The 26,509-nt window shown below is 42.0% G+C and overlaps 1 protein-coding gene across 3 annotated transcripts in view; it reads left to right on the top strand.

Moving 5' to 3' along the window:
- Positions 1-16,537, top strand: part of HSD17B12 (hydroxysteroid 17-beta dehydrogenase 12) — a 173,215-nt gene extending 156,678 nt beyond the window's left edge. For 2 of the 3 annotated variants that reach the window (XM_070473145.1, XM_070473143.1), the window contains 2 exons: positions 9,367-9,516; positions 9,778-13,735. In XM_070473145.1, the coding sequence (XP_070329246.1) occupies positions 9,367-9,516; positions 9,778-9,882 (255 nt within the window). In that variant the 3' untranslated portion in view covers positions 9,883-13,735. Of the gene's footprint in view, positions 1-9,366; positions 9,517-9,777; positions 13,736-14,527 lie in introns of those variants that run through there. The other variant, XM_070473144.1, reaches the window with a different exon arrangement.
- Positions 16,538-26,509: the final 9,972 nt, after the last annotated feature.

The raw sequence follows: 26,509 nt of genomic DNA, 5'->3' as shown, positions 1-26,509 counted from the left end.
CTAGGACCAGGTATCATATAGTTTTCCTGTCTCTTGAGTTTCCTTTTATCTGGACTGTATCCTTAGCCTTTCTTTGTCTTTTATGACATTGACATTTTTGAAGAGTATAGGACTCCTCTGTCTTTTTAATGGAACATTTCTCGCTTGGGGTTTCTCTGATGCTTCCTCATGGTCAGATTCGGGTTATGTTTTCCTGGCAAAATGACATATGTGACGGTGTGGCCTTCTCAGGGCGTCACATCCAGAGATGCATGATATCCATCTGCCCCTTCTTGCTGATGCTGATGTCGGCCCTTCAGTCAAAGAGTTCCCTGGTGTCTCTGCTGTGGTGTGACTGTTCCTTTCCCCCTTGCGCTGATAAGCAGCCTGTGGGGAGACGCACTGAAGACCACGCACATGCCTGCCCCTATCACAGTTTCTCCTAGATTTAGCATCAGCAATGACTCTTCACAAACCTGCCTTATGGAAAGCTTTTTTTTTTTTTTTTTAATCTTTTGGCTGCACCACCCAGCATGTGGGATCTAGTTCCCCAAGCAAGCATCGAACGCACATCTCTCTGCAGTGATGGTGCGAGGTCTTAACCTTCAGGCCACTAGGGAAGTCCCCATTACGAGCTTTCTGATGCTAAAGAATTTATGAAGCCCTGCCCAGATATCTAGCCATTTCAAAGCCAGAAGTCTCAGCTCCCTCCGTCCAGGCTGTGGTGTTACACAGACCATACTGATTACCAGCGTGCTTGGTGGCGGTAAGGGAAGGATGCTGAGCCTAGAGTCAGCAGGCCGGGGTTTAGTTCTGATAACATCCCTCAGTGGTTTAACCCACAGAAACCTGCCTCATTCCCTTGAGAGTCAGCCTTCCCCTCTAGCCTCTGGGGACACGTGATATTGCATGTATAAATAAAAACACTGGAAATTCTGCAATGATACAGAAGCATGACATAAAGAGGAAAGAAACTCACATTTATTTTGACTATCTATAATGTTTTCACCTCTTTTGTTATCTCATTTGAGAGAGATGTTAACCCAATCCCATTTTTACAAACAGGAGGCAAAGAATCAATAGGCGTCGTGTAACTTGCCTGAGGTCCCTGCAGCTCTCCAGTCACCAAGTGCCTGCTCCTGGCTGGCTGTTCAGCCAGGCAGGGAGGAAGCAAGTGAATAAGACACACGGTTCTGTCCTCAAGGCACCCACACAGACAGACATTTAAACACACTACGATGACAAGAGATAGTGAGTCCCAAACCAGAGGTGTATATTGTGTTTCACGTTTCTTCAGTCAAGAAATCCTGGGAGGGAACTGCTGGGGAGGTGGGGCTGCAGTGGCAAAAAGACGGACGGAGTCCCTGCTGCGGCAGGGTTTATATTTGGTGAGAAGGAGACAGACAGTAAGCAAGCAAACACACACATGAACGAGGCGATTTCACACAGTGCTCCGTTCTGTGAAGACTCTAAAGGAGGATGCTGTGTGGGGGGCGTGGGGAAGGCATGGGGACTTTAGGAGTTTCCCCATCCGGATCGGTCAGGTGGGTTTGAGTGGCGCCGCAGTCTGTGTTCTCTCTGCCAGGTCCCTGTGCTTCTCCCTGGGGTGTCACCCTGCACCATGGTCTTCTTGCTTGGAGCTGGGGAAAGCCAGGTCTCTGGAAATGTTCTCAGCACGGGGATCATTCAACTAAACCCATTAGGTTTAGTTTGAAAGGGAAAGTGTCAGTTGCTCAGTCACGTCTGACTCTTTGCAATCCCATAGACTAGAGCCCACCAGGCTCCTCTGTCCATGGGATTTCCCAGGCAAGAATACTGGAGTGGGTTGCCATTTCCTTCTCCAGGGCATCTTCCCAGCCCAAGGATCGAACCAGGGTCTCCCGCATTGCAGGCAGATTCTTTGCCGCCTGAGCCACCAGGGAAGCCCAGGTTTAGTTAACCTGACTCTTTACCAGAGGAAAGGTGAGGATGCAGGTGACGACCATCCAGACCCAAAGAGGGTAGGTGTAGGCTTCAGCCGGTCTGGCCTAAAAAACGAAGGGGGGGCTTGTCACACTTAGCAGGAGATTACAAAAGAATGCTGCATTTAAATGTGAATTTATCATAACAGAGAAGGGGTCCGTTCTCTTAGAGTCCTACCTTCCAGTGGTTTGTCTCTCCTTGGCGATAAGAGTTGGCAGTTTCGTTAATTCTTTAAAAAAACATAGTTTTTAGAATAAATTTAGAAAACAAGTCAGACAAATTGAAGTGAGGGAGCAGACAAGATTCCAGTTTATTTTGTTAATGAAAGAAGATATTCTTTGTGTGTATTTTGTTAAAGCATTTTATTGCTTAGCATAATCAGACAGATCCTCGAGGCTTCAACGAGCTAGAAAGCTCAACACGGAGAAATAGGTGTTGGGAATGAAAATGTAAGTCCTCATACATTCTTCTTGTTACTTGACAATGACAATAAAAGAAGGCAATGGTGTGTGTCTTTAGTTCAAATGGAGTCTAAATACAGAGAACAATGAAGCAGCAGAAAGATTCTCACAGGAGATAGCTACATCTGGTCAGCTGCACCAACTTTGAGAAATGTCTTTAAGAATAATAAAATTAGTCCTGTTGGGATCTTTGGACCCAGACCCCTTCCAACTAGGTGAATCCTTATTTTTGTCAGTGATAATGGCCTTTTTTCCTTGGCTTTTTTAATAATGTTGCACCATGAGAAATAAAAACCTGAAGTGTCCTTCCGTGATAGTGTTAGTTGCTCAGTTGTGTCTGACTCTTTGAGATCCCATGGACTGTAGCCTGCCAGGTTCCTCTGTCCATGGAATCCCTCAGGCAAGAATACTGGAGTGTGATGCCATTCCCTTCTCCAGGGGATCTTCCTGACCCAGGGATTGAACCCAGGTCTTCCGCACTGTAGACACTTTTCTGCCTGAGTCACCAGGGAAGCCCTTCTTCAAACACTTTAAATCTATATCCATGAAGGACTCAGATATCCAGGTCATTTTTTTTTTTATATAGCAAATGGTGTTCTTATACTTCTTACAGGATATAAAATGTTAGCTAAGTTTTTCTTTCTCAATCCATTCTGAAAAATATAAATATTAGAAAACTTGGAAAATTGCTAATACATACCAGAGTTCAAGTCCCACACTCTTGAACTGACAATGTTCTTTTTAATCCTCGTAGTAATGCAATAAGGAAGATGCAGTATACCCCAAGGAAGAAACTAAAGCTCAATATTTTGCTCAAGATCTCACAACTAGTAAGTGGTAGAGTGGAATTTGAATTCAGGTCTATAGATTCAGAGCTGATGTTCTGCCACCTGTATCTAGCTTATTCTTTCTTTTCACCTGACATTCCATCCATCAGGAAATCTTCCTGACTTTAGTTGATCCTTTAACTCATCCACTACCTGACCACTTTTCGTGACCCACCACTGCTGCTAATCTGAGCCACCATGATCTCTTGGCTGGACCTTTTGCAGTATCTTCCTGTGTGGCTTCCCTACTCCCACCCCTGCCAGCCTCCATAGTCTGCTCCTGAAGAATGATCTCTTTAAAGCGTAATCCAGGTGGTTTTACTCCTCTGCTCAAAATGGTCCTGTGGTTTTTCATCTCTTTCAGAGTAAAATCATAAATTCTTATGACCTACCTTGTTCTGATTGCAAGCATTTCACATTACCTCAGCCCTACCCCTGCTATTTCTCTGACCTCCTTGCAGTTCCGCAAACGCTCCAAGCACACTCATGCCTCAGGACCTTTGCACTAGCTATTCTTCCAGTCTAAGGCTCTTTATCCAGGTATGCTTTTGGCTCGTTCTCTCCCTTCATTGTAATCTTTGTTTATATGTGATCATATCACATATATGTTACTGTATCACGGAGGGCCCTTCTTGATCACCTGCAGTAACAGCCCCCATCACCTCCATCCTTCACTCAGGTTTATTTCCCTCCTTCCTTTTTTATCATCACCTGCCAATCTTATAGACATTCTTTTGTCATCTGTTTGTAGATTCTATGTACAGGTTCCCCTTCCCCCAACTAAGATGTAAGCTCAGTAAGGTCAGGGATTCTGTCTTTGTTCATAACTGAATTCTGAGTGCCTAAACCAGTGTTCTAGTAGGTGCTCAAGAAGCACTTGTTGTTGAATACATGATTTTTTGGGGGTGAGATTACACTGTTTGTCCTTTGGTTCTCTGAATTTTAACGTACAAATTCCACATATATGGAAGTAGGTCATTTGTAAGATTATCAGCCAGCCAGTGTTGATCAGAGATCGTCTTTGCGCAGAGCACAACACGTCAACTCCTTTATTTTGTGCTTAGGTCCTTTGTAGCTAATGTTACTATGGGGCCTTTGCTCACTGCCGTGGAATCAGGGATCTCTGCAGCATCAGAATGATTCCTTTTTCCTGAGATTTTCTAGCAAGTCCAAGGATTTGTTTCTACCAATGAGATAATCAAGGGCCCTTTGGTGAGAATGCTCGTCTCATGGTCTGCTAGTGAAATAACCCAGTCTCAGACAGCAGAGAGTCTGCCTGCTGTGCAGGAGACCCGGGTTCCGTCCCTAGGTCGGGAAGATCCCCTGGAGAAGGAAATTGCAACCCACTCCGGTATACTTGCCTGGAGAATCCCATGGACGGAGGAGCCTGGCAGGCTGTAGTCCCTGGGGTCACAAAGAGTCAAACACGACCAAGCGACTTCACTTTCCTTTCCAAAAGTAGGGTCTAGGTGTGTGATCATTCAGATTTTCTGGGGGATATCAGATCCTGCGATGGAGGATGAGTACACAGACTTAAGGGAAGAGATTCCCTGAAACGCCTCCTAGGAGCTGCAGCCTCTGCCTTGAGAATGTGTGCCGGCTTCCCTGGTAAATGTAATGTAAGTGTAATGCTCGTAAAAGGCAGACCAGATGCCATATTGTACAGACAGACTGGAACCTGGTGTTCTCTGGATCCTTGTTTCCCAAAGCATGGTTGGGGGTTGTTGTAGTCATCTTTAAATTTGAGACGGCATGTTCAGTACACAGATGACAACATGAAAGATCACTGTCACATGAAGTTAGAAGGTTTGGTGTTTGATTCTTGAACACCTGCCGGGCAGAGCTGGGCATCCATCTTTCTCCTATTCTGTGACATTAAGTTGTAGTTAAACTTCCAGTTCTGAATTGAGGGCCCACTAAACTGTTCCCTAAAGACCAGATACCTCAGCAAGCTACTCAGTGGGTGAGAAAAAGGATACCAAATTTATCTCCAGGGATTTTTTTTTTTTAAAAGGCTGATGCAAGGATAAAACATCAACAGCTTTGCTTTATGGCCTAGTTAATGATTTTCGGTTTGAAGACCAGGGCATGTGCCTGCATCTGTAGCTGTCAAGGGTCAAGCTGTTTCCAGGCTGACTGTATTTATCACAGCAAATTGTTGAGCTTAAGCAACTTTTAAAATTTGTTGTGTTCTGCCCAAAATACTTCCTATGGAAGTATGGGTATCTTCTTGACCTGTTCACTGTAATGTTTCCCTGAACAGACAGGAAAGACAGGAAAGGTGGATTAATGATCATTTATTGGGTTTTAGTTTAACTGTTTAGATGACATTTTGACCTATATTTCCTTGTTGTTCAGTCACTAAGTCATGTCCAACTCTTTGCAACCCCGTGGACTGCAGCATGCCAGGCTTCCCTGTCCTTCATCCTTCACTATCTCGTAGAGTTTACTCAAACTCATGCCCGTTGAGCTGGTGATGCCATCCATCCGGCTCATCCTCTGGCATCTCCTTTTCCTCCTGCCTTCAATCTTTCCCAGCATCAGAGGTTTTTTCTAGTGAGTTTTTTTCCATTTTCTTCTCATCAAATGGCCAAAGTATTGGAGCTTCAGCTTCAGCATCAGTCCTTCCAGTGAATATTCAGAGTTGATTTCCTTTAGGTATTTCCTTATACTGTCCTATGCTTAGTCACTCTGTTGTGTCCGACTCCTTGCGACCCCCTGGACTATAGCTCGGCAGGCTCCTCTGTCCATGGAATTCTCCAGGCAAGAATACTGGAGTGGGTTGCCATGCCCTCCTCCAGGGGATCTTCCCAACCCAGGGATCAAACACAGGTCTCCCGAATTGCAGGCGGATTCTTTACCATTTGAGCCACCAGGGAAAGTTTTACGTGATTTGAAATACTGCTTTTTAAATGCTAGCTGAGCTATAGAAAAAGCTATAGGTTTGCTTTTGTTTAGATAGATAGATAATCTTAAGTGTCAGGATATCTAAAGTTGTGGTTTAAAATGTCATATCACGTTGTCAGCTTTCTGGTGTCATTAATTTTCTGGACTGCAGCAGTAGAAAGAGACCCCAGTGGTATATTCAGGGCTGTCCCGAGAGCTCTGTTGCTGATTCATTCAGTAGATCTTCTTGGCACTCATAGCACATGCGCGGCTATGGCGGTGGCTAAGCATATAATGGTGAATAAGACCGTGACATCACAGAACTCCTGCTCTGGAAATCAGTACCGTTGGTGATTGGACTTAGTTTTCTGTACTCTTTAGCCTTCCTCCTGGCACTGCTTCGTGCCTTTCCTGTGGGTGGACCGTAGTGAATTGTTGCAGGTCCCTGAGAACATCCTGCTCCCTGTGTCTCCTTTTCTTTGCTCCTGCTGTTCCTATTACCCAAAATGTTCTGCCCTTATTCGTTTACCCGACAAACTCCCATCTCTGAATCCTTTCCATCCTCTGCTAGGCCATGTGAACTGCTTCGATTTTAAACCTTTGTAGAAATAAACACCCTTCCCAGAGTAGAATTGGTATGTCTCTTTTGTCCCCACCTCCAGAGCCAGGACCTCCTCTAGACAAGCTGGAGGTTTAACTGAATGATGAGTTGACATTTGGCACCATCAAGTGGCTCAGCCAGGCAGTGCGACTTAATTTAAGATGAGAACAGCCTGATTTATGCTGCCCCTAGGAGGGAGGCAGGGAGGACTAGAATAGAATAATGTAATTGGAACGTATCATTAGTAGACTACCTTTATACTGAGAGGCTCGAAACTTCTCTCTTGATAGGCTTGTGATCTATATATGAGAAAGGTTTTTTTTTTTTAATCTTTCCTTTTTTGTAAGCAAGAAACCCGAGGCACAGAGGTGTGACAGCGTTTGCTTGAGGTCCTTCACCACTGAGTCAGAGTGCACGCACACATTCTCTCTGACTCTGTTCGATACTCAGCTTGACGAACAAGCTTTCTTTCCCTACCCATTGTCAGAGCCTCGTGAGCTCTGCATTTCACACTGTGTGTTAGCCTGGGATCGCTCTTTGGTTTGTACCATCGCATACTGGATCCTTGCAGCAACATGGTGTTAAAAATAAGAACCTATTTGACAACAACAACAACAAAAAAATGCTTTTTTAAGTTAAGAATAAGTGTAGAGTAATAATTCAAGTAAGTGTGTGTGTTAATCACTCAGTCGTGTCCAACTCTTGGTGACCCCATGGACTGTGGCCTGCCAGGCTCCTCTGTCCATGGAATTCTCCAGGCAAGAATACTGCAGTGGGTAGCCATTCCCTTCTCCAGGGGGTCTTCCCAATCCAGGGATTGAACCCAGGCGTCCCACACTGCAAACAGATTCTTTACCATCTGAGCCACCGAGGAAGCCCAATTCCAGTAAACAAACTGTCAGACGCCAAAAAGTCACCCAGTCAAAGCTGGCCCAGGCATTGAAGTACTTTGGGGTAGTTTGTCTCCTTAGTGTCTGGTTTGTGACTGCAGGGAGTAAGAAAAGGTTGGCGAGTGACAGTGCTTAGGCCCTTGGCTTCATGGTTCTATTAGGTGGGTTGCAGCTTCAGCTCACCTGTTATGGAGGGTGACTCATGCTTGGGAATGAGAAAAAATAACAAAAGAGAGAGATGGGAACTCCTCGCTCTTAGCAGAAAGAAAACCTATAGATTGGAGCACCTTTCAGTTTTATTTCTGCCTTTAGTAATGAAGTTTTTTATTTTGACCACCATGTTTTGAAATAGATCCACTTCCTTAATAGAAGTTTCATCGTAATCTATACCCTTTCCTTTCACACATTTCAGATAAAGAGAGTGCATTCACTCCTTGGTATACCAGCGTGCCCAAGTAATTTCAGAGTGTAGAAGGGAGCTCTTGTGTGACTCAAGAGTCGCTGTAGTAGGGTTTCCTTTCGTTCTGTGTTGCGGCGTATCTAAAATACAGCAAGCATCAGAAAGAATTAATTCCCCTAAATAATAATAATTAATTCCCCTAAATAATAAAGAATTAATTCTCCTAAAAGGTAATGTCCAGGTCTGTCATCCCACACTAGTGCTGTCCAAGGTCTGTTAGTTACCCAAGCTGTTTGCGTAATGTTACCCTGTCTCCCCCACAACAAAGAAAAAGAAAAAAACAAGACAGATGGCGGTCCTAGCTCATCAGCAGCAAAGTTTATAAAACTCAGAAGCAGAACGGCAAGAGACTAGGGGAGAAAAGTGGGAAGGCCAGAGCTGAGAGTGTGGGGTGTCTTTTATTTTAGATGGGCCAAAGCTGATAGAACAAGCTTAGTAACGGTAACGTAGGGAGAAAATTAATTTTACCTCTATAGGGACGTAAAATGTCAAAAACTCCTATATGGTGGTTCTGTAACCATGTTGTTTTAGTCAGAGTAGAAAGCATCCTATTCCGAATCTCTGCTCTAGATTTGTTTAATGCTTCTTTTTAAAGACTCAAAAAGGTGTGTTTCTGCTTATTTTTTTTAACACTTTCTCTAGTCTCGAACCCTGTTGTATTGATCAGGCAGTTCAGTTCAGTCACGTCCGACGCTTTGTGACCCCATGGACTTGGGCGCGCACAGCAATGAAGAAATTTCTCTATTTTTTTAGGGAAGGCTTTTTTTTTTTAAACATTTGTTTGATTTACTTATTTGTGCTAGGTCTTCATTGCCACGCTCGGGCTCTTTCGAGTTGCGGTGAGCAGGGGCTGCTCTTCGCTGCAGCGCCCAGGCTTCTCTCTGCCGTGGCTCCTCTCGTGGAGCACAGGCTCTGGGCGCTTGGACCTCAGTGGGCACAGCTGCGGGCTGGTAGTTGCCGCTCCCGGGTTCTGCGGTGCAGGCCCAGTACTTAGGGTTCACGGGCTTTGTCGCTCTGCAGCTTTCTGTGTCTTCTGCATTGGCAGGCGGATTCTTATGCACTGCGCCCCCAGGGAAGTGACAGATTTGGTTTGGTTGGTTTTTTAAACTTGTCTTCTGCAGTCATTTCTTCTATCACGGTAGCTTTAGATAGCTGCGTCTCTTTTTCTTCTGTCTCTCTCCAAAGATACAAACTTTATACTTTTTCAGAATGTTTCTGCCACTCAGAGCAATCAAGCATCACAGTGAATTCTGGGTTTATGGCCTTGCTAACCAATGGCGTGTTTTTTGTGGGGTTCTAGAGTGTTCTGCCCTACTATGTTGCAACCAAACTGGCTAAAATTCGAAAGCCAACTTTGGACAAGCCCTCTTCAGAGACGTTTGTGAAGTCTGCCATTAAAACCATCGGCATGCAATCCCGGACCAATGGATACTTCATCCATTCTCTTATGGTATGTCAATTTTTAAGTCCCAAGTTAGTACTTTGGTTTGGGGTTTTCTTTCCCTTTGACTCACAAAATTAGTATGTGATACATTAGCATATATATATTGTCTAGATTTACTAGCAAGGCCTCCATGTTTTCCACCGCACATCTGAGAACTCTTAAATCTATCTATGAAAAAATAGTAATATAGTAAAACATAAGATCATATGTATCAAATGAATTCAGATTGCAGGCCTTAATTACATATCTCTCTGTTTCTTTCCCTAGGCCTCAGTAGTCTCAATCCTGCCTTCCTGGTTGTACTTTAAAGTGATCATGAATGTGAACAAATCTGTCCGGGCTCACTATTTCAAGAAAATGAAGAAGAACTGAGCACTGGTAACAGCTTTGAGTAACTCAGCAGATGCACCAGCCTAGGTGTGTTTGCTGCAAGGCACCCACCGTTTCCAAATCTTCAGTTGTCATGCTTATTAACAGTTATTGATAAAGCTAAATGTTGTCATAATTAGGAGGAAAGCAGAGGTTGCTTTCAGGAGTTCCTGGCATATATTCTGGATGCTACCAGGAGTTATTTAGAAGTTTAACATAAATGCTCATATCAAATGGATATAGAACTAACATTAGCAAGAACTGCTTACTATTAATAGAAGGAACATAATTATAGCAAATCAGTGAATGACAGAGTCAGACATAAGGCTAAACAGTTTCATCTGGTCCAAAATGCCAGTGATGATTATCCTTGTATTTGCACGGAAATGTACTTTTAAAAAGTAATGGCCAGCTACTCTTTTTTTTTTGGTTTTGTTTTTAACTTTTTAAGGGAGTGGGGATTCACTAATATGGACAGACACACTGCAGTCTGCAGAGTGCTCTGTAAGCTTTCCTAAAAGCGTGTTTGCACATTTATGTAGAACTTTCCTTTCGCAGGGGTAGCTAGTGACGTAAAAATAATGGAGTTATTTTTGACACATGATGCCTACTGAAATACGCTTTCCTCTAATACACATGTCTTCTCGGTTTAAATGTATGTAAACACTGAACGCTCTGCAGTATGATTTATGAAGGTAAACAGGCCGAAATGCACGCTGAGGGGCAGCCCTTCCAGTGCCGCTAAAACCCTGGCCCGGGAAGGCGGCCTTCTTGGACCGCAGGTTCTTCGTTTCTGCCCCGCACCGATACTGCTCACATGGGTGACACCGGGCCGCTCCTAGGACAGTGATGATATCAGGGAAGTGGTGTTACACTTTTAAATAGGTACCATATAGGTACTGATACAATTAGTTTTAATAAAAGATGATGTAACCATGATGTTGATTGAAAATGTATTTCTTTGGTGCTTGAAATTAAGGCCATTTTTTCACTGGTTTAATATAAATTAAGACTTTTTTCCTGCTACACGCATAACTTGTTTGGGGAACTTGCTAAGAAATTAATTCAGTGTTGTGGAATATGCACAAAGCCAGATCTTTACCTAGGCTGTGGTTCCCAGATTCTGAGTTTTAAGCACCAGGAAATTTGGAAAACAAAACAAAACAAACATCCATTTTAATTGGCATATTTAAACGTGTTTCTAGCTTTTAAACTTGCCAGCCAAGGACATTTGGAAAAAAAAAAAAACAGAAAAACCCAAATCACCATCTGCCATTGCATCATTATATAAAAGTAAAGAAACTTTAGTACACTTAAAATAGGAAGAATATAATCTCAGAATAAAAAAATAGTCATTTAAATTGAATAAATTTAGCTTTACAAAAAACACTTTGCCTTTCTCTCTCTCATTTTTTTGTACAAATGGTGAAGTCACAATGACCTGGGCAATATATTATTTGCTTTCACACATTTGTTGGTTGATTGTGGTGGTGGTGGTTTTGGTGGAGAGTTGGTGGAGAGGGGGAGGGATTGGTTTGCAAGTATGCAAAACGCTGCTTCTTGTTCCCCATCGAGAAAATAGTGGTAGTCTGGCTAGGAAACCCCTTAGCAGTCTCGAACTTCTGAGGCATGGCTCTGACTCCTTCAGCTCAGTGAGCATCCTCTCGTATGTGACACTCAAGGCTGAAAATGACGACCTGACAGTCTGCTTCCAGGAGCATGAAAGGAAAAAGTACACCAAGAGAGAAACCAGTGTTCTCAAAACCCATTCAAAATAGCGAAGCATAGTTTTTAGACTTCATTTTATAGTGACTTGACTTTATAGTCTGATGTGTGCTAGATAACGGTCTGAACCCAAAAAAGAGTAGAAGATAATATTTATTGTTTATGTAGAATCTGCTCACCTCATGACATAGAAAACTGGATTTTAATTTATTGGTCCTTCATTGTCCTTTCAGTACCATAGCATGGTGTGCTGGTGGCCAGGAGAGGTATTGCCCTGCACACAGAATGATGTAAGCTGTTTTGATTTGTCCTTGTATCAGGCCCACGTGCACTGGGAATAAAGAAAGATACTAATCAGTTTCTATTTCCTCAAATGTGGTCCCGATCTAAAGAGATGAATTCTTGAATTCTCATTGATATTTATTGCATCAAAATACAATGGAAGTGAACTTTATATAAAGTGAACATCAATTCTAATATCAGTACAAATGGTGCTAATTCAGTGTAGAAGAGGAGATTTTGGGGGTTAATAATACAAGTGTAAAATGAGCTTGTGTGCATTCTTAGTCACTCAGTTGTGTCCAACTCTGCAATCCCATGGAGCCTGCCAGGCTCCTCTGTCCATGGGATTTCCCAGGTAAGAATACTGGAGTGCATTGTCCTCCTCATGGGGATCTTCCCGACCCAGGGATCAAACCCGGGTCTCCTGCGTTGCAGGTGGATTGTTTGCCATCTGGAACTATGTAGCCTCCAGGGACTATAATTTCTGAAGTCTACTGATACCAAAAATTACCTGAGACTTTGGTGGTCTTGGGTTCTGCTGCTTTGCTCTTTAGCTTACCAGGATCAAAACATACCAAAACACTTTATTTAATATGTTGGATAAAAATATTTAAAAAATTTTAAGGACTCACTACTTTGTGACATTCTAATATTTTTAGATTAGCAGATTTATGTCACTCATTATGTAAAACATATAAATAGGGACAAAATTAAAATTCCCGTGTGGAAATGTAATTCTTCCTATTGAGATTTATATGGAAACATCTAGAAATGAAACACTAGCATGAACACAAACTTAATAGATGAAAAAATTTTAACATGGTGAATGGTAATACCACAACTTTGTGCCCTTCCCTTACCTGTGTCATTGAAAAGCAAGCAAAATGGGTACTACAGACAGTAATCCTAAAAGGATATAAAGCTAGCTTGTCATCCTTGTTACAAAAGCTTCTAGACAAATTTGTGTGAATTTATTGAATGCCAACCATGTCCATTTACGCTTCTGGAAGCTGGAGAAACCGCCCTGTTAAGCTAACCCTTGAGCTTGGGGATGGGGGAGAGCCCAGGGAGGGAGCAAAGAAAAGACAGGTAATAAACAAAAGAAATAAACGCAGTATAAGTGCTATATGCGGAGGGGAAAATGAAGCAGAGTTAAGGAGGATGGGGAATCAGTGCTTGTCGGGGTAGGGGTGGGAGGCTTGTGCTGTTAAATAAGGTACTCATGGCAGGCCTAGAGAGGTGGTGCTTGAACTGTCTTGAGTAAGCCTTTTAGCTCTCTAGGGGCAGAGCATTTCAGGCAGACCAGCCCGTGCGAAGAGCCCAAGGAGACAGCATACCTGGTGTGTTCCCAGAATAGCCAGGAGTACGTACATACTGAAGCACATACTAGGTGACCGATTTCTGGATGATTTCAGAGATCTTGCTTTAGTTTAGTTATGACTTCCTAGTGTTATCACCTTTACATTCTTGATCTTATTTCACTACCTTTATTCACTGCATAATTCAGTTTGCTGGTATTTTAGTTGGATTTCTGCATCTATATTTAAGAAATGGGCTTGCAATTTTTCTTTCTCATATTTGTATGGTTTTCATATCAAGATTATAACCTCACTGGGAAATTCCTGGCAGTCCAGTGGTTTGTACTCAACACTTTCACCACTGGGACCATGGTTCAATACCTGGTCAGGGAACTAAGATCCTGCAAGCTGCAAAAAAACACAAAAAAACAAAAAAAAATGTTTATAACTTCATTAAATGAGCTTGGGGGTGCTGCGTATTTTACTATGCTCTAGAAGAATATGTAAAAGATTGAGACAATAATAAACTGTTTCTTTGAAAGTTAATAAAACCAGTCTGGCCCTAGTATTTATTTGTAGGAAGATTGTAGCATCTACTTATCTTGTTGCTTTAAAGATAAGACTAGTCAGGGTTTCTGTTTTTTTCAGTTAATTTTGAAAACTTTTTTCTAAGCGTATACTCATCTCCACCCTCCTTCAAATTTATTAGCATAAGAAACTTGAGGAACTTTCTTATTTGTTTAAACCTCTGCTAGATATGTGTCTATTTCCTTTCCCAGTGTTGTTTGTCTTCTCACTTTTTTCCTTGACCAGTTTGCTAGAAGTTTGTCTATTTTATTAATTTTTAAAAGAACTGGTTTTTGGCTTTGTTGATTCTCTCTGCCTTTTTTTTTTTTTAATCCTCTCCTGCTTTCTAGAGGTTTACTGTGTTATTTTTCTTTTTTCATAATTTGAACATTTGTTTCATGTTCAATGTGTTTTTTTACTCTTATATAAACCCACAATTTGTGTGTGTGTGTGTACACATATGTATATACACAAGTGTATTCTTCAGTGCTAACATTATATCTTTACATTAGAATTTCTATGACCTATGAATTTTTTAGAAATGTTTTTAAAGACACAAATTAAAGTAAATGTATTTCCTTTAAAAAAAAACTTGTATTCATGTCACAATTAATTTTACTTTATGTACATTCTGATATGATGGACTAAAGATACAGCATCACTTACGGTGGTATTCCTAGCAAAAATGTATAAACTGGATATAATCAAGAAGAAATGTTTTTTAAAAAACTAAAGGATATTCTAAATAACCAATTTATATTTGTCAAAACTTTCAGATTAAAGAAGACTAAAGAAACATGCAAAACACATGATCTTGGGTTGGAACCTGGTTGAGAAAATTTTTTTTTGCTCTACAAAGGACAGTTTTGAGACAATTTGTGAGATTTGAGAAGTCTGAAGATTAGATAATAGCATTATATCAATGTTAATTTCCTGAGTTTGATCATGTTACTTAAGAAAAAGCTTACTTAAGAAAAAGCTCTTGTTTTTTAGGAAATGCACACTAGAGTATTGATGGATAATGGGACGTTATATATGCAATGTAATCTAAAAAGATTCAGAAAAAATATGTATACAGAAAATGATAAAGCAAATGTGTTAGTATGTTAACATTTGGAGAATCTAAGTGAAAGGGAAATGGGAATTCTTTGTGCTATTTTGCAAATTTTCTGTAAATCTAAAGTTATTTCAAGATAAAAAGTTAAATCTTTTGTTGTTGATTTCTAAATAATTGCATTCTAATCAAAGAACATGTGAATATGACATAGTTTTAACCTTTCTCCACTTCAGTTTTGTGTTCTGAAAAATGGGAATAATGACAGCACCTATCTCATAGATTGTTTTGAGCACAGCTTAATATTTTAAAGTGCTCAGAATCCAGCCTAGCATAAGGTATACACACACATACATATATATGTTAAGGCATATCCAACTCATTGTGACCCCATGGACTGCCAGGCTCCTCTGTCTTCCACTACTCCCAGAATTTGCTCAAATCATGTCCATTGAGCTGGTGATACTCTCTAACCATCTCATTCTCTGCTGCCCCCTTCTCCTTTTGCCTTCAGTCTTTCCCAGCATCAGGGTCTTTTTCTAGTGAGTCAGCTCTTCCCACAGTGGCTAAAATATTAGAGCTTCAGCTTCAGCATCAGTCCTTCCAATGAATATTCAGGGTTTTCCTTTTTGACTGATTTGATCTCCTTGCTGTCCAAGGGACTCTCAAGAGTCTTCTGCTGCACAATTCAAAAGCATCAATTCTTCGGCACTCAGCCTTCTTTGTGGTCCAACTCTCACATCTGGAGTCAGGCAGGACTGAGCAAGTAACACTTTTTGATTACATAGACCTTTGTGGGCAAAGTGATATCTCTGCCTTTTAATATGCTGTCTAGGTTTGTCTTCCAAGGAGCAAGTGTATGGTAAAAAGTGGTACCCAAAGATATCAGGTTTTAATCCCTGTATCTGTAAGTGTTACCTTATATGGAAAAGGGGTGGGTATGATTAAGTTAGGGATCTTGAGATGAGATTTTCTTAGGATATCCAGATGGACCCTAAATGGAATCACAGTGTTCTTCATGAGAGAGAAGCAGAGAAAGATTACTGAAGTAGGAGATGGCAACCCACTCTAGTATTCTTGCCTGGAAAATTCCATGGACAGACGAGCCTGGCAGGCTGCAATCCATGGGGTCACAGAGTTGGACACGACTGAGCACACACACAGCCAGAAGAGGAGAAAGCAATGTGGCCACAAACACAGAGATTGCAGTGATGCAGCCACACGCCAAGGAATGCCATCAGCCATCAAACGTTAAGAGCCGGGAATGGATTCTCCCCTAGAAGTTCTGGAAGATGCAGGGCCCAGTCTTTGTATTAGTAACCGAATTTGGACTCTGGCCTCCTGAACTGTGAGAGGATAGTCATAATTTAAGCCACTGAGTTTGTTACAGTGACCACAGGAAACAATCCCTAACAGCTATAAACTTATTACCTAGTCTCAGAAGTTTTTGAGACTTATGTCTAGGTATAGCCAACGCTTTAAATGTGCCAAGTGTGCTTAAGAAGAATGTCTATTTTCTAATTGTTATTTTTCAATATATGTCCTTTATGTTGTTTGTTAATTGTATTCAAATCTGCCATCTCTTTACTATTATCTGCCTGATCTGTCAGTAATTGATAAGTGTTTTGAATTCTCTCACTGTAATGAATTTGTCGAATTCCCCTGTTTTATCCATTTTTATTTTATACATTTTGAAGCTATCTTTTTAGATGAATAAATTTTAGAATTTTGATTTTCTGGTGAGTTGAACTTTTTTTTGTCATGTACTGACATCCTTATTGCTAGTGCGTTTGCCTTAAAATCTCTTTTCTGTGATATCAAATTAGGTACCTCTATCTTTCTATGTATTTATGTTTCATAAGCAAAATAAACCTGGGTCGGGCGGGTGGATAGTTGTTTTTTAATTTGGTAGTCTCTGCTTTTTACAGGCAAGTTTATTTCATGTATAACTTATGATTCTTAAAACATGAAGGCTTCTTTCTATAATGTTATTTTGTTCTCTTTGTTTCTTTTATGCTTCTTTGTTTCTCACTTTTTGATTGGCTAAATTTTTTTTTCTTTTACTTTGTTTTTCCTCCTGTACTAGTTTGGAAGTTTTACATTCTTTATTTTCCTTGTCTTTACTCCTGAACATTTTTAGTGCATACACAATACAATGTAAAGTTATCTGGAGGGATTTCCCTGGTGGCCCAGTGACTAGGACTCAACACTTTGACATCAGGGAGTGTGGGTTCGATCCCTGGTCTGGGAATTAAGATCCCACATGCTACCCAGTACAGCCAAAATTATATGTATTATTATACATATATGTATATACATCCCCTCTTATTAACATCCTGCATCAGTGTGGTTCATTTTTCACAACTGATGAACCAGTATTGTTACATTTGATTATCAACTAAAGTCCACAATTCACATTAGGGTTTCCTGGACCTTTTAACAAATGTGTGTGATGTGACCGTCACTACAGTATCATAAAGAACAGTTTCACTGCCCTAAAAACCCCATGCTCCTCTTATTTATCCCTCCCTTTTCCTCCACCTCCAGACCCCTGCATCCGTGATCTTTTTGTTGTCTCTATAGTTTTGCCTTTTCCAAAATTCTATAGTTGGAATCACTATAGTACATAGACTTTTCAGACTGTTTTTTTTTTCCACTTCATATGCATTTAAGTTTCCTCCGTGACTTTTCAAGGCTTAATAGCTCTATTCTTTTTATTGCTGAATAATATCCCACTGTACAGATGCACAGAGTTTGCTTATCCATTCACCTATTGAAGGGCATATTGGTTGCTTCTGGTTTGGACAGTTATGAATAAAGCTGCTGTAACCATTTGTATGCAGGGTTTTATGTAGACAAAAGTTTTCAACTCATTTCAGGTAAGTACCATGGTGCATGATTACTGGATTATATAGTAAGAGTGTTCAGGTTACTTCTGCTTAGCTTCTTTTCTGTCAGCTATCTTTTAAGTTCACTAATCCTCCCATATTGAAGGTATTTTCTGGTGTTAAATCCATGTTATATCAGGTATTAATACATTTCACCTCTGGAATGTTCATTTGATTCTTTAATTTCTAGTCGTCTATTTAAATACTCCCTTTTTCGTGTTTTGCCCACTTCTTCTATTTTTATAAATATTCTAATTGTTTTAAAGTCCTTGTCTGCTTACTCCTACATCTGGAACATCTGTGGATCTACTTATTTTTTTCTTTTGAGGAGCAGTCACATTTTTCTGCCTCCTCACATGTCCCACAATTTTTAAATACTACATGCTGGAGATTCTATGTAAAAGAACCAAGACTGAAGCCAATGCTCTCTTTTTTTAGGCAGGCTTTGCCACCTCCCTAGTAGATAGGATGGAGACTGATCACTTCAACCTAGATAAGTCTTGAGCTGATCTAGTGTTAGGTTGCCACTTTTATCATATTCAGTGCCACTGTCGTTTGACATGTCAGCAGAATGAAACCGGTCATATGTTTCTTGTGGGCTCATCTTTCTGAAGATTTAGCTTTTCAAGGGAAGTAAGACCATGAGAGGTTCCACCTTGTCTTTTCATCCCAGACCTCTACCCTTCTGTGCAACCATGTACTCAGCAGATGCCTCGTGGGGGGAACTGGTCATGCATCTGAGAGTGCTTCTAGATCCAGTCCATCATGCTATCCCAGTGACTGTCAAAAGGTCTGTTGGAGTCTTTCCCCTTGTAGAGACGCCACTGTCTTTGGCAACTCCAGTCAACAGTTGTCATGCTTGGAAAATGTCCCAGGGGAAGAACATAGCCAGCTCACCTAGTGAGGGCTCGCTCTTCAGAAGTTTAGTTAAGCTAGTCCTCATTGCATCCAAATATCTCCAGTGTCTTCAAAGGAAAATTATTTATGATTGTTTTTCCTGCTATAATAGTGACTGCTTGCTACTACCATGTCCCACTGAAAAATAGGGACTTCACTGAGTTTTTAATTTTAATTGTTACATTTGGTTCTTTTTTTAAAAAAATAGAAAAGCTTTGAATTTTTGATGGTTTCAACTATATTTATATCTTTGTTTTATTTATTTCAACATATTAAACACCATTATGTTGTGTTTCTTATGGTTCCAATAATCCAGTTTTTTTAATAGATGTTTCTATTGTTTCTGCTGACTTTTGCTAATGGTACTTCATTTCCCCCTATTTTTCATGATTCGTGTGAGTTTTTCATTAGACCTATATTGAAATTATTCAGAATCTTATTGAGTGTAAATTTTCCTGGCAGGATTTGTGTTTTCATCAGGTATGGGGGCGTTACTGATTTTCACCTGCCTTATATTAAAAATTCTCAGGTTTGTGGCTATTGGGTTTCTGTTGTTCTTGGGTGTGGGGGAGGGGACAGGGAAATTGTACAAATGGTATTAATTCATCCTTACAGAAAGAAAAGAAAGTGAAGTCACTCAGTCGTGTCCAACTCTTTGCAACCCTATGGACTGGAGCCTACCAGGCTCCTCTGTCCATCCATAGGATTTTCCAGACAAGAGTCCTGGAGTGGGTTGCCAGTTAAACCCATGGAAAATTAGGCTAGTGGCCATGAGTTCTCAGGGAAGAGTTCTTCCTACCCTTAGTTAATGCCAAGACAAAAAAGTTTGCTTGCTGTTGGCCTCTGTGACATTTCTGCACCCCTTTCCGGTATCGACTCCTTTGCGCGTCTCAGCTTTACTCGGGTCTCTGCTACAACTCTCCTCCTGCGCTTGGGCTCCATCCTGTCCTAACCCATCTGCCCCCGCCCCCAGGAATATCCAAGCAGTGGGCCACCCAGGAGTGTGTATGTCCCAGCCTACTCATCTCTCTGGACTCAGATTCCCACATTATTCCTGGTCTCAGCTGCTGCTGCTGCTAAGTCGCTTCAGTCGTGTCCTACTCTGTGTGACCCCATAGACAGCAGCCCACCAGGCTCCCTCGTCCCTGGGATTCTCCATGCAAGAACACGGGAGTGGGTTGCCATTTCCTTCTCCAATGCATGAAAGTGAAAAGCGAAAGTGAAGTCGCTCAGTCATGTCCAACTCTTGGCGACCCCAGGACTGCAGCCTACCAGGCTCCTCCATCTATGGGATTTTCTAGGCAAGAGTACTGGAGTGGGGTGCCATTGCCTTCTCCACTTGGTCTCAGAAGAAATCTTTTTTTTTGCACAAGCTAATTCATTTATTGAAAAGCATTTTATCTTTTATTAGTGTTTTATAGCAGATATCCCTCAGGTTCTCCAACCTAATTTCTAAAAACAGAATCTCTACGTATTTTCACCACATGGAGCCAGATTCTCCTACCTAATATTCTACTGACTAGCTCACCTCCCCAGAGCCACTGCTCTGCCCCTGAGAGGACAATGGGGCAAGAACTGGAAGAATCCTTGCAGACTCATACCTTATAAATGTAGTTTCTGCCCAGCAAGTGGTACTAGAAGGATGAAAAATATGAGGCCACTTTTAACACACCCCATGCTGATGGCTTACTGTGTTTTTTTCATTCATGCATCCACCCTGGTGCAGATGTTGGCTGCATTTGACAATTGGACAAACCAATTATGACTGGCAAGCACTACACAACCTATGGGAAAGTTATAAGTGGAACCTCGGATGAATACTCTATTTAAAGCTATGTCATCTCTGGTTCTTTCCAGGCAAAAGACCTAGGCAGATCAATTTAACTTTTGTGCTTCTCTATATAATTGATTTGCTTCTACAAAGTGGATAATTTATTTCTAAGGCATTAAGGGACTTAGTCCACAAATCATTAACTTAATAATTTCAGGTACTTTTAATTTATTCAGTAATAAGCTTTTATTGACTATTTTCTGACCAGAATCCTAATCACTTGAAAGAAAACAATCCCTGCTTTAAGACACACCTAAAAACAAAAGGGCCAATATTCTGGTTTCTCTTTAGATTGTATAAATCTTTCACCTTAAAAGATGTGGACTTGACAACCATTTCAAAGTTTTCTATGAGATGGGAAGTGAGGGAGGAAGGGCCCTTGAACATTTAATGTTAATCATATACTTCATACCACATGTAAACTAATGTTCAGAGTTTATTATGCCTCTCAAGGCCTGCACAATCTGACGCCTTTCTGTGCTGTGCTTAATTGCTCAGTCATGTCCAACTCTTTGTGACCCCCGAGGACTGTAGCCCGCCAGGCTCCTCTGTCCATGGGGATTCTCCAGGCAAGAGTACTGGAGTGGGTTGCCATGCCCTCCTCCAGGGGATCTTCCCAACCCAGGGATCGAACCCAGGTCTCCTGCACTGCAGGTAGATTCTTTACCACTGGAGCCACTACCTCATCTCAAAAAACTGCTTCCTTCACTCTCTATTCCTGCAGCAACTTTCTGTTTCTCCAATATTTCCCATCATGGAGTGTGGTAGAATGATTGCAAAAATGCTTCAACACTCTATCCCTCCCATTTTCCATACCCTCTGGGATGTGACTTTACAACTCCAGTCAAGAGGTAAAGTCTATTTCCCCACTCTTTGAACCTGGGCTAACTTGCTTTAGCCAAGAAATGAAGAAGTGGTTCTATGCCACTTCCAAGCCTGGGCCCGGAGAGGTCTTGTGTGTTTACATACACCTCCCCTGACCCCACCATTAGATCATGCCTAGTGAGCTTGTTCAAGGATGAGAGACCACATGGAGCCAGGACTAATCTGGACCAGTCAAGCACCAATTACTGACCTACCTGCTGAATCAGATCCAAATCAGAGCTCCCAATCAACCTAGGACTCGGCATACGATGCAGACACCACTGACTAGGTTAGGTCCCCCATGTCTCGTATAAAATATGACAACTGTAATATCTTTTTTAAATGTCTACTTCCCCTACTAGACTATTACCTCCATGAGGGGAGGAATCAGGTCTGTCTTGATCACAACTTTGTCCCTCACATCTAGCATGGTGCTGGCTACAGTCAGCACTCATTATTAGTGGATTAAATGAGTATATTAGTGAATGTATGAGCAAATCTTCACAGAGTCCTACAGATAAGGAAACTAAGGTTGGGAGGGCTTAAGTAACCTTTCTGAAGTTACTCACCAAGGAAATCGTGACGCTGAGACATAGTTCATACACTAGAAATAATACAGCTCACACAGTTCTGAAGACTAGGCAACTCTAAAGAGGAATCTGCTAAGCCATCTAGATAAAGCCATTAAGAATGACCCATAACCCAGGATCTGCTGGAAAATGTTGCTACCAACCCTTCAGTTTTGTAGTCACTGAAAGAAACCGGCTACGAGGTCCTGGGAAATGGCTCCATGAATGATTTGGGAACAGTCCTGCCTTTTCTATTTGGCTTTCATTCTACCATGCATTTATACAGAAGTAGCATGGTGGCATCATGAAGCAGGATGGTTCGGTTTTCTCCTTTGAAAATGGGACTATTTGGTAACATTTGGTATTATATAATAAATATGGTAATATATATATTCAGTTCAGTTCAGTTCAGTCACTCAGTTGTGTCTGACTCTTTGTGACCCCATGGACTGCAGCACGCCAGGCCTCCCTGTCCATCACCAACTCCCAGAGTCTACCCAAACCCATGTCCATTGAGTCAGTGATGCCATCCAACCATCTCATCCTCTGTTGTCCCCTTCTCCTCCTGCCCTCAATCTTTCCCAGCATCAGGGTCTTTTCCAATGAGTCAGTTCTTCGCATCAGGTGGCCAAAGTATTGGAGTTTCAGCTTCAGCATCAGTCCTTCCAATGAATGCTACTGCCACTGCTGCTAAGTGGCTTCAGTCGTATCCGACTCTGTGTGACCCCATAGATGGTAGCCTACCAGGCTCCGCTGCCCCTGGGATTCTCCAGGCAAGAACACTGGAGTGGGTTGCCATTGCCTTCCCTGCCTTCCGATGAATATTCAGGACTAATTTCCTTTAGGATCGACTGGTTGGATCTCCTTGCAGTCCAAGGGATTCTCAAGAGTCTTCTCCAACACCACAGTTCAAAAGCATCAACTCTTCGGTGCTCAGCTTTCTTTATAGTCCAGATCTCACATCCATACATGACCACTGGAAAAACCACAGCCTTGACTAGACGGACCTTTTTTAGCAAAGTAATGTCTCTGCTTTTTAACATGCAGTCTAGGTTGGTCATAACTTTTCTTCCAAGGAGTAAGCATCTTTTAATTTCATGCCTGCAGTCACTATCTGCAGGATTTTGGAGCCCCCAAAAATAAAGTCTGCCATTGTTTGCACTGTTTCCCCATCTATTTGCCATGAAGTGATGGGACTGGATGCCATGATCTTAGTTTTCTGAATGTTGAGCTTTAAGCCAACTTTCTCATTGTCCTCTTTCACTTTCATCAACAGGCTCTGTAGTTCTTCTTCGCTTTCTGCCGTATGTATTACCTACATCATAAGACTGTTCTGAGAAGTATACTGGTGTCAGCATGAAAATAATTGGAGCAGCCCTTGACCTGGAAGATGCTCTCAAGATGCTTGGGTGGGTCAAGTGGGCACTTTTGATGACATGGCCTCTCCTTTGGCATATTTAATTGTGACGGTTAATGGACATCTTTGCAGTTTAAGATGACACTTTTAAAATAGAATTCTCTCATAATGATGCCTTGAGCCCTGCCATTCAATGGGAGAATCAGCAGAACTTGTAGTATCTTATTTGCAATTGACATTCTCTATTGTAATTTTGTTCCTGTTTTAAATTTTTTCTTTTGGTTTCCTTGGGAAGATGTAGCTCAGTTTTCAGCTTGAAAAGTGTGCAAGGTTGCTTTGTTACAATAAAAATAAATGTGTTAATAAAAATAAGAACTTCTCAAGAAATGTTAACAAATAATATTATTTGCTCCTATTTAATAACAAGGAGGGGCTTCCCTGGCAGCTCAGCTGGAAAAGAATCCACCTGCAACACAGACCCTGGTTTGATTCTTGTGTCAGAAGATCACTTGGAGGCGGAATAGACTACCCACTCCAGTATTCTTGGTCTTCTCTGCTGGTTCAGATGGTAAAGAATCCTCCTGCAATGCGGAAGACCTGGGGTCGATCCCTGGGTTGGGAAGAGCCCCTGGAGAAGAGAATGGCAACCCATTCTTGCCTGGGAAAATGCCATGGACAGAGGAGCCTGGCAGGCTACAGTCCATGGGGTCGCACGAGTCAGACATGACTTAGCGACTAAACAACAGCAACAAATCACTTACACTGCAGTTCATATCTCTGGCAGTATCTGCAATCATGCTGGGCACTGAACAGGAGGAGTTCCTGTCTGGAGTTTGAGGAAACATCCTCTCTCCCTCATCATGGTGTAAAGTTGGCAGAGACTTGAAAACCTCCATGCACACACCCTCTGGCCTCCAGCCGGGAAATGCTGAGCCTCTGGCAGCTGAGACAGGAGCCGGGAATATTATGACATCTTCACTGAGAGCTATTAGCGTGTTGGCCATCATTTGCCTTGGACTGGACTTTCACAGAATTCAGCAGCAGGTACTCTAAAGGCAGCACAGGACTCAATGTTTGGCAAGAGTCTGGGGTAACAATCAGCAACTGAAAATAAGCTGTGGTGTGCAGATTACCCAGAATGATTTCTAAGAGCTACCAGTGTTTAAAGTACCTATCAGTTTTTCCATCCTGGGGCTAAGATAAATGTTGGGCAGAAAACTAATCACTTGAAGAGAGCTGGCAGCAGCCAAGGGTAAAGGGAACTTTTGAAACTTCTTACAAAATGAGACAAGGCACTGTTAAAAGTGCAAATTTTGGGGCCCTGCCCCGGACCCACGAACTCTGGATCTTATTGTGGGGCACCTGGGATCTTCATATTTATAAGCATCCCCTACTGACTCCAAAGCAGATGGTCATCTAACCACATGCTGAGAAAAGGTGGCTTTGGAGTACAGGCAAGTCAATGGATTCTGCAAAAACCTACTGGGGCTTCAGAAGGGTTGTCTCAGGTGAAGAGACCCAAGAAGGGTAGTGCAAGAGTAAATGGTCAGGGATGACCAAATCAGAGGCAGTTTTAAGGCCTGCCCTTACAGTGGAAGGCCCACCATGGAGCCAGTCACTTGCTAGCTATTGCTCCCACCCCTGCTATCACAAGCACACCATAATGGTCAGGACTCAAAGAGGAGACAGCAATCATATAGTGATTCAAAGAGGGAAATTGGGTATTACCTATCGAGGGGTAAGCTTTTCCTGTTGGCTCAGATGGTAAAGCATCTGCTTACAATGTGGGAGACCTGGGTTTGATCCCTGGGTTGGGAAGATCCTCTGGAGAAGGAAATGGCAACCCACTCCAGTACTCTTGCCTGGAAAATCCCATGGATGGAGGAGCCTGGTAGGTTACAGTCCATGGGGTCGCAAATAGTTGGACACAACTATTTGAGTGACTTCACTTTCACTTTTTTCACTTACAAGGGGTAAAGGAAAACTCTAATATATAGCCACTACCTACCTCGAGATCCAGGCAGAACACAAAGGCAGGCAGAGATACGGAAGCACTCCCAACCCATCAGGAAGCACAGGCCTTTCCACGTCGTCTGTTCCAGGTGAGAGTTTTGCAGGGCTTTTAAGCAGAGGATGACCAGGCTCCTCAGACATAGGAGGGCAAACTGCTGCCATTGCCAAGGGAGGCTCAGGGTGACCTGGGAGTTCAACATGGTCAATTTCATCTGGGTCCAAGCAGATGTTTCCTATTTCAAGTTTTGGGATCCCATTTCTTCCAGTTGAAGATGATGTCAACTTCACAAGAGTTGTTAACAAGGCTATAAATTCAACTAATTCAGTGCAGAGAGGTGCCAATCATATCAGGCTACCATGTACTGTAGAGCTAGCTAAGAGGAGCACTCTCAAATCAGGGCAAAGAGCTCCTTCTCATTGTAAGGGTCCTCCAGCATCCTCTACTGATGAACCTTAAGTGAAGTCACTCAGTCGTGTCCGACTCTTTGCGACCCCATGGACTGTAGCCTACAAGGCTCCTCCATCCATGGGATTTTCCAGGCAAGAGTACTGGAGTGGGTTGCCATTTCCTTCTCCAGGGGATCTTCCCAACCCAAGGATCGAACCTGGGTCTCCCACATTTCAGGCAGACGCTTTATGGTCTGAGCTACCAAGATGAACCTTAACACCAGGCCAAATGGCAAGAGAGAAACGTTCCAGTATTGCAAGCAAGGCAGAAAAGGATGGTGTTGGGGCTGAGAGTCAACACACTGGTGACTGGCAATGCACCCCTACCTTTATTGTCTCGCCCATGGTCTCCACTACCACCCACGAAAACAAAAACACAAATACTTCAAATAGAAATGAGGAAACCCAGGATGCCAACAGCCATCAAAAACATCTTTTGAGAGCTATATACTCATATCTATCTAGGGTGACCTACCATCTGTTTGCCCAGGGCTCTTTGCCCACCTTTAGCACTTAAAGTCCTGCATCCTAGGGGCACCCCTCAGTCCCAGAAAACCTGAAACATAGTTGTCATCCTACATGCATCCCAAAGGTTTTCAAACATTCTGTGCATTAGAATTACCTTGGACACTTGGTAAAAATACAAGTGATTCTATTAAATCTGTTAAAGGTTATTTTGGGTGCAAGCAGACCATGGAGTGATTTTAAAGAACTTTTTTACTTGGAGGACAGTCCAGGACTTCTTTCCACTCTAAAACCATAATCATTGAAAAGAAAGAAATGGCATCCTTGGGAAGATACAGACAAGGTTCTTGAGCCAGGAGACACTGACAAGTTG

Source organism: Odocoileus virginianus, chromosome 10, assembly GCF_023699985.2.
Source record: "Odocoileus virginianus isolate 20LAN1187 ecotype Illinois chromosome 10, Ovbor_1.2, whole genome shotgun sequence".
Classification (NCBI taxonomy): domain Eukaryota; kingdom Metazoa; phylum Chordata; class Mammalia; order Artiodactyla; family Cervidae; genus Odocoileus; species Odocoileus virginianus.
This window is presented reverse-complemented; position numbering and strand designations above follow the sequence as displayed.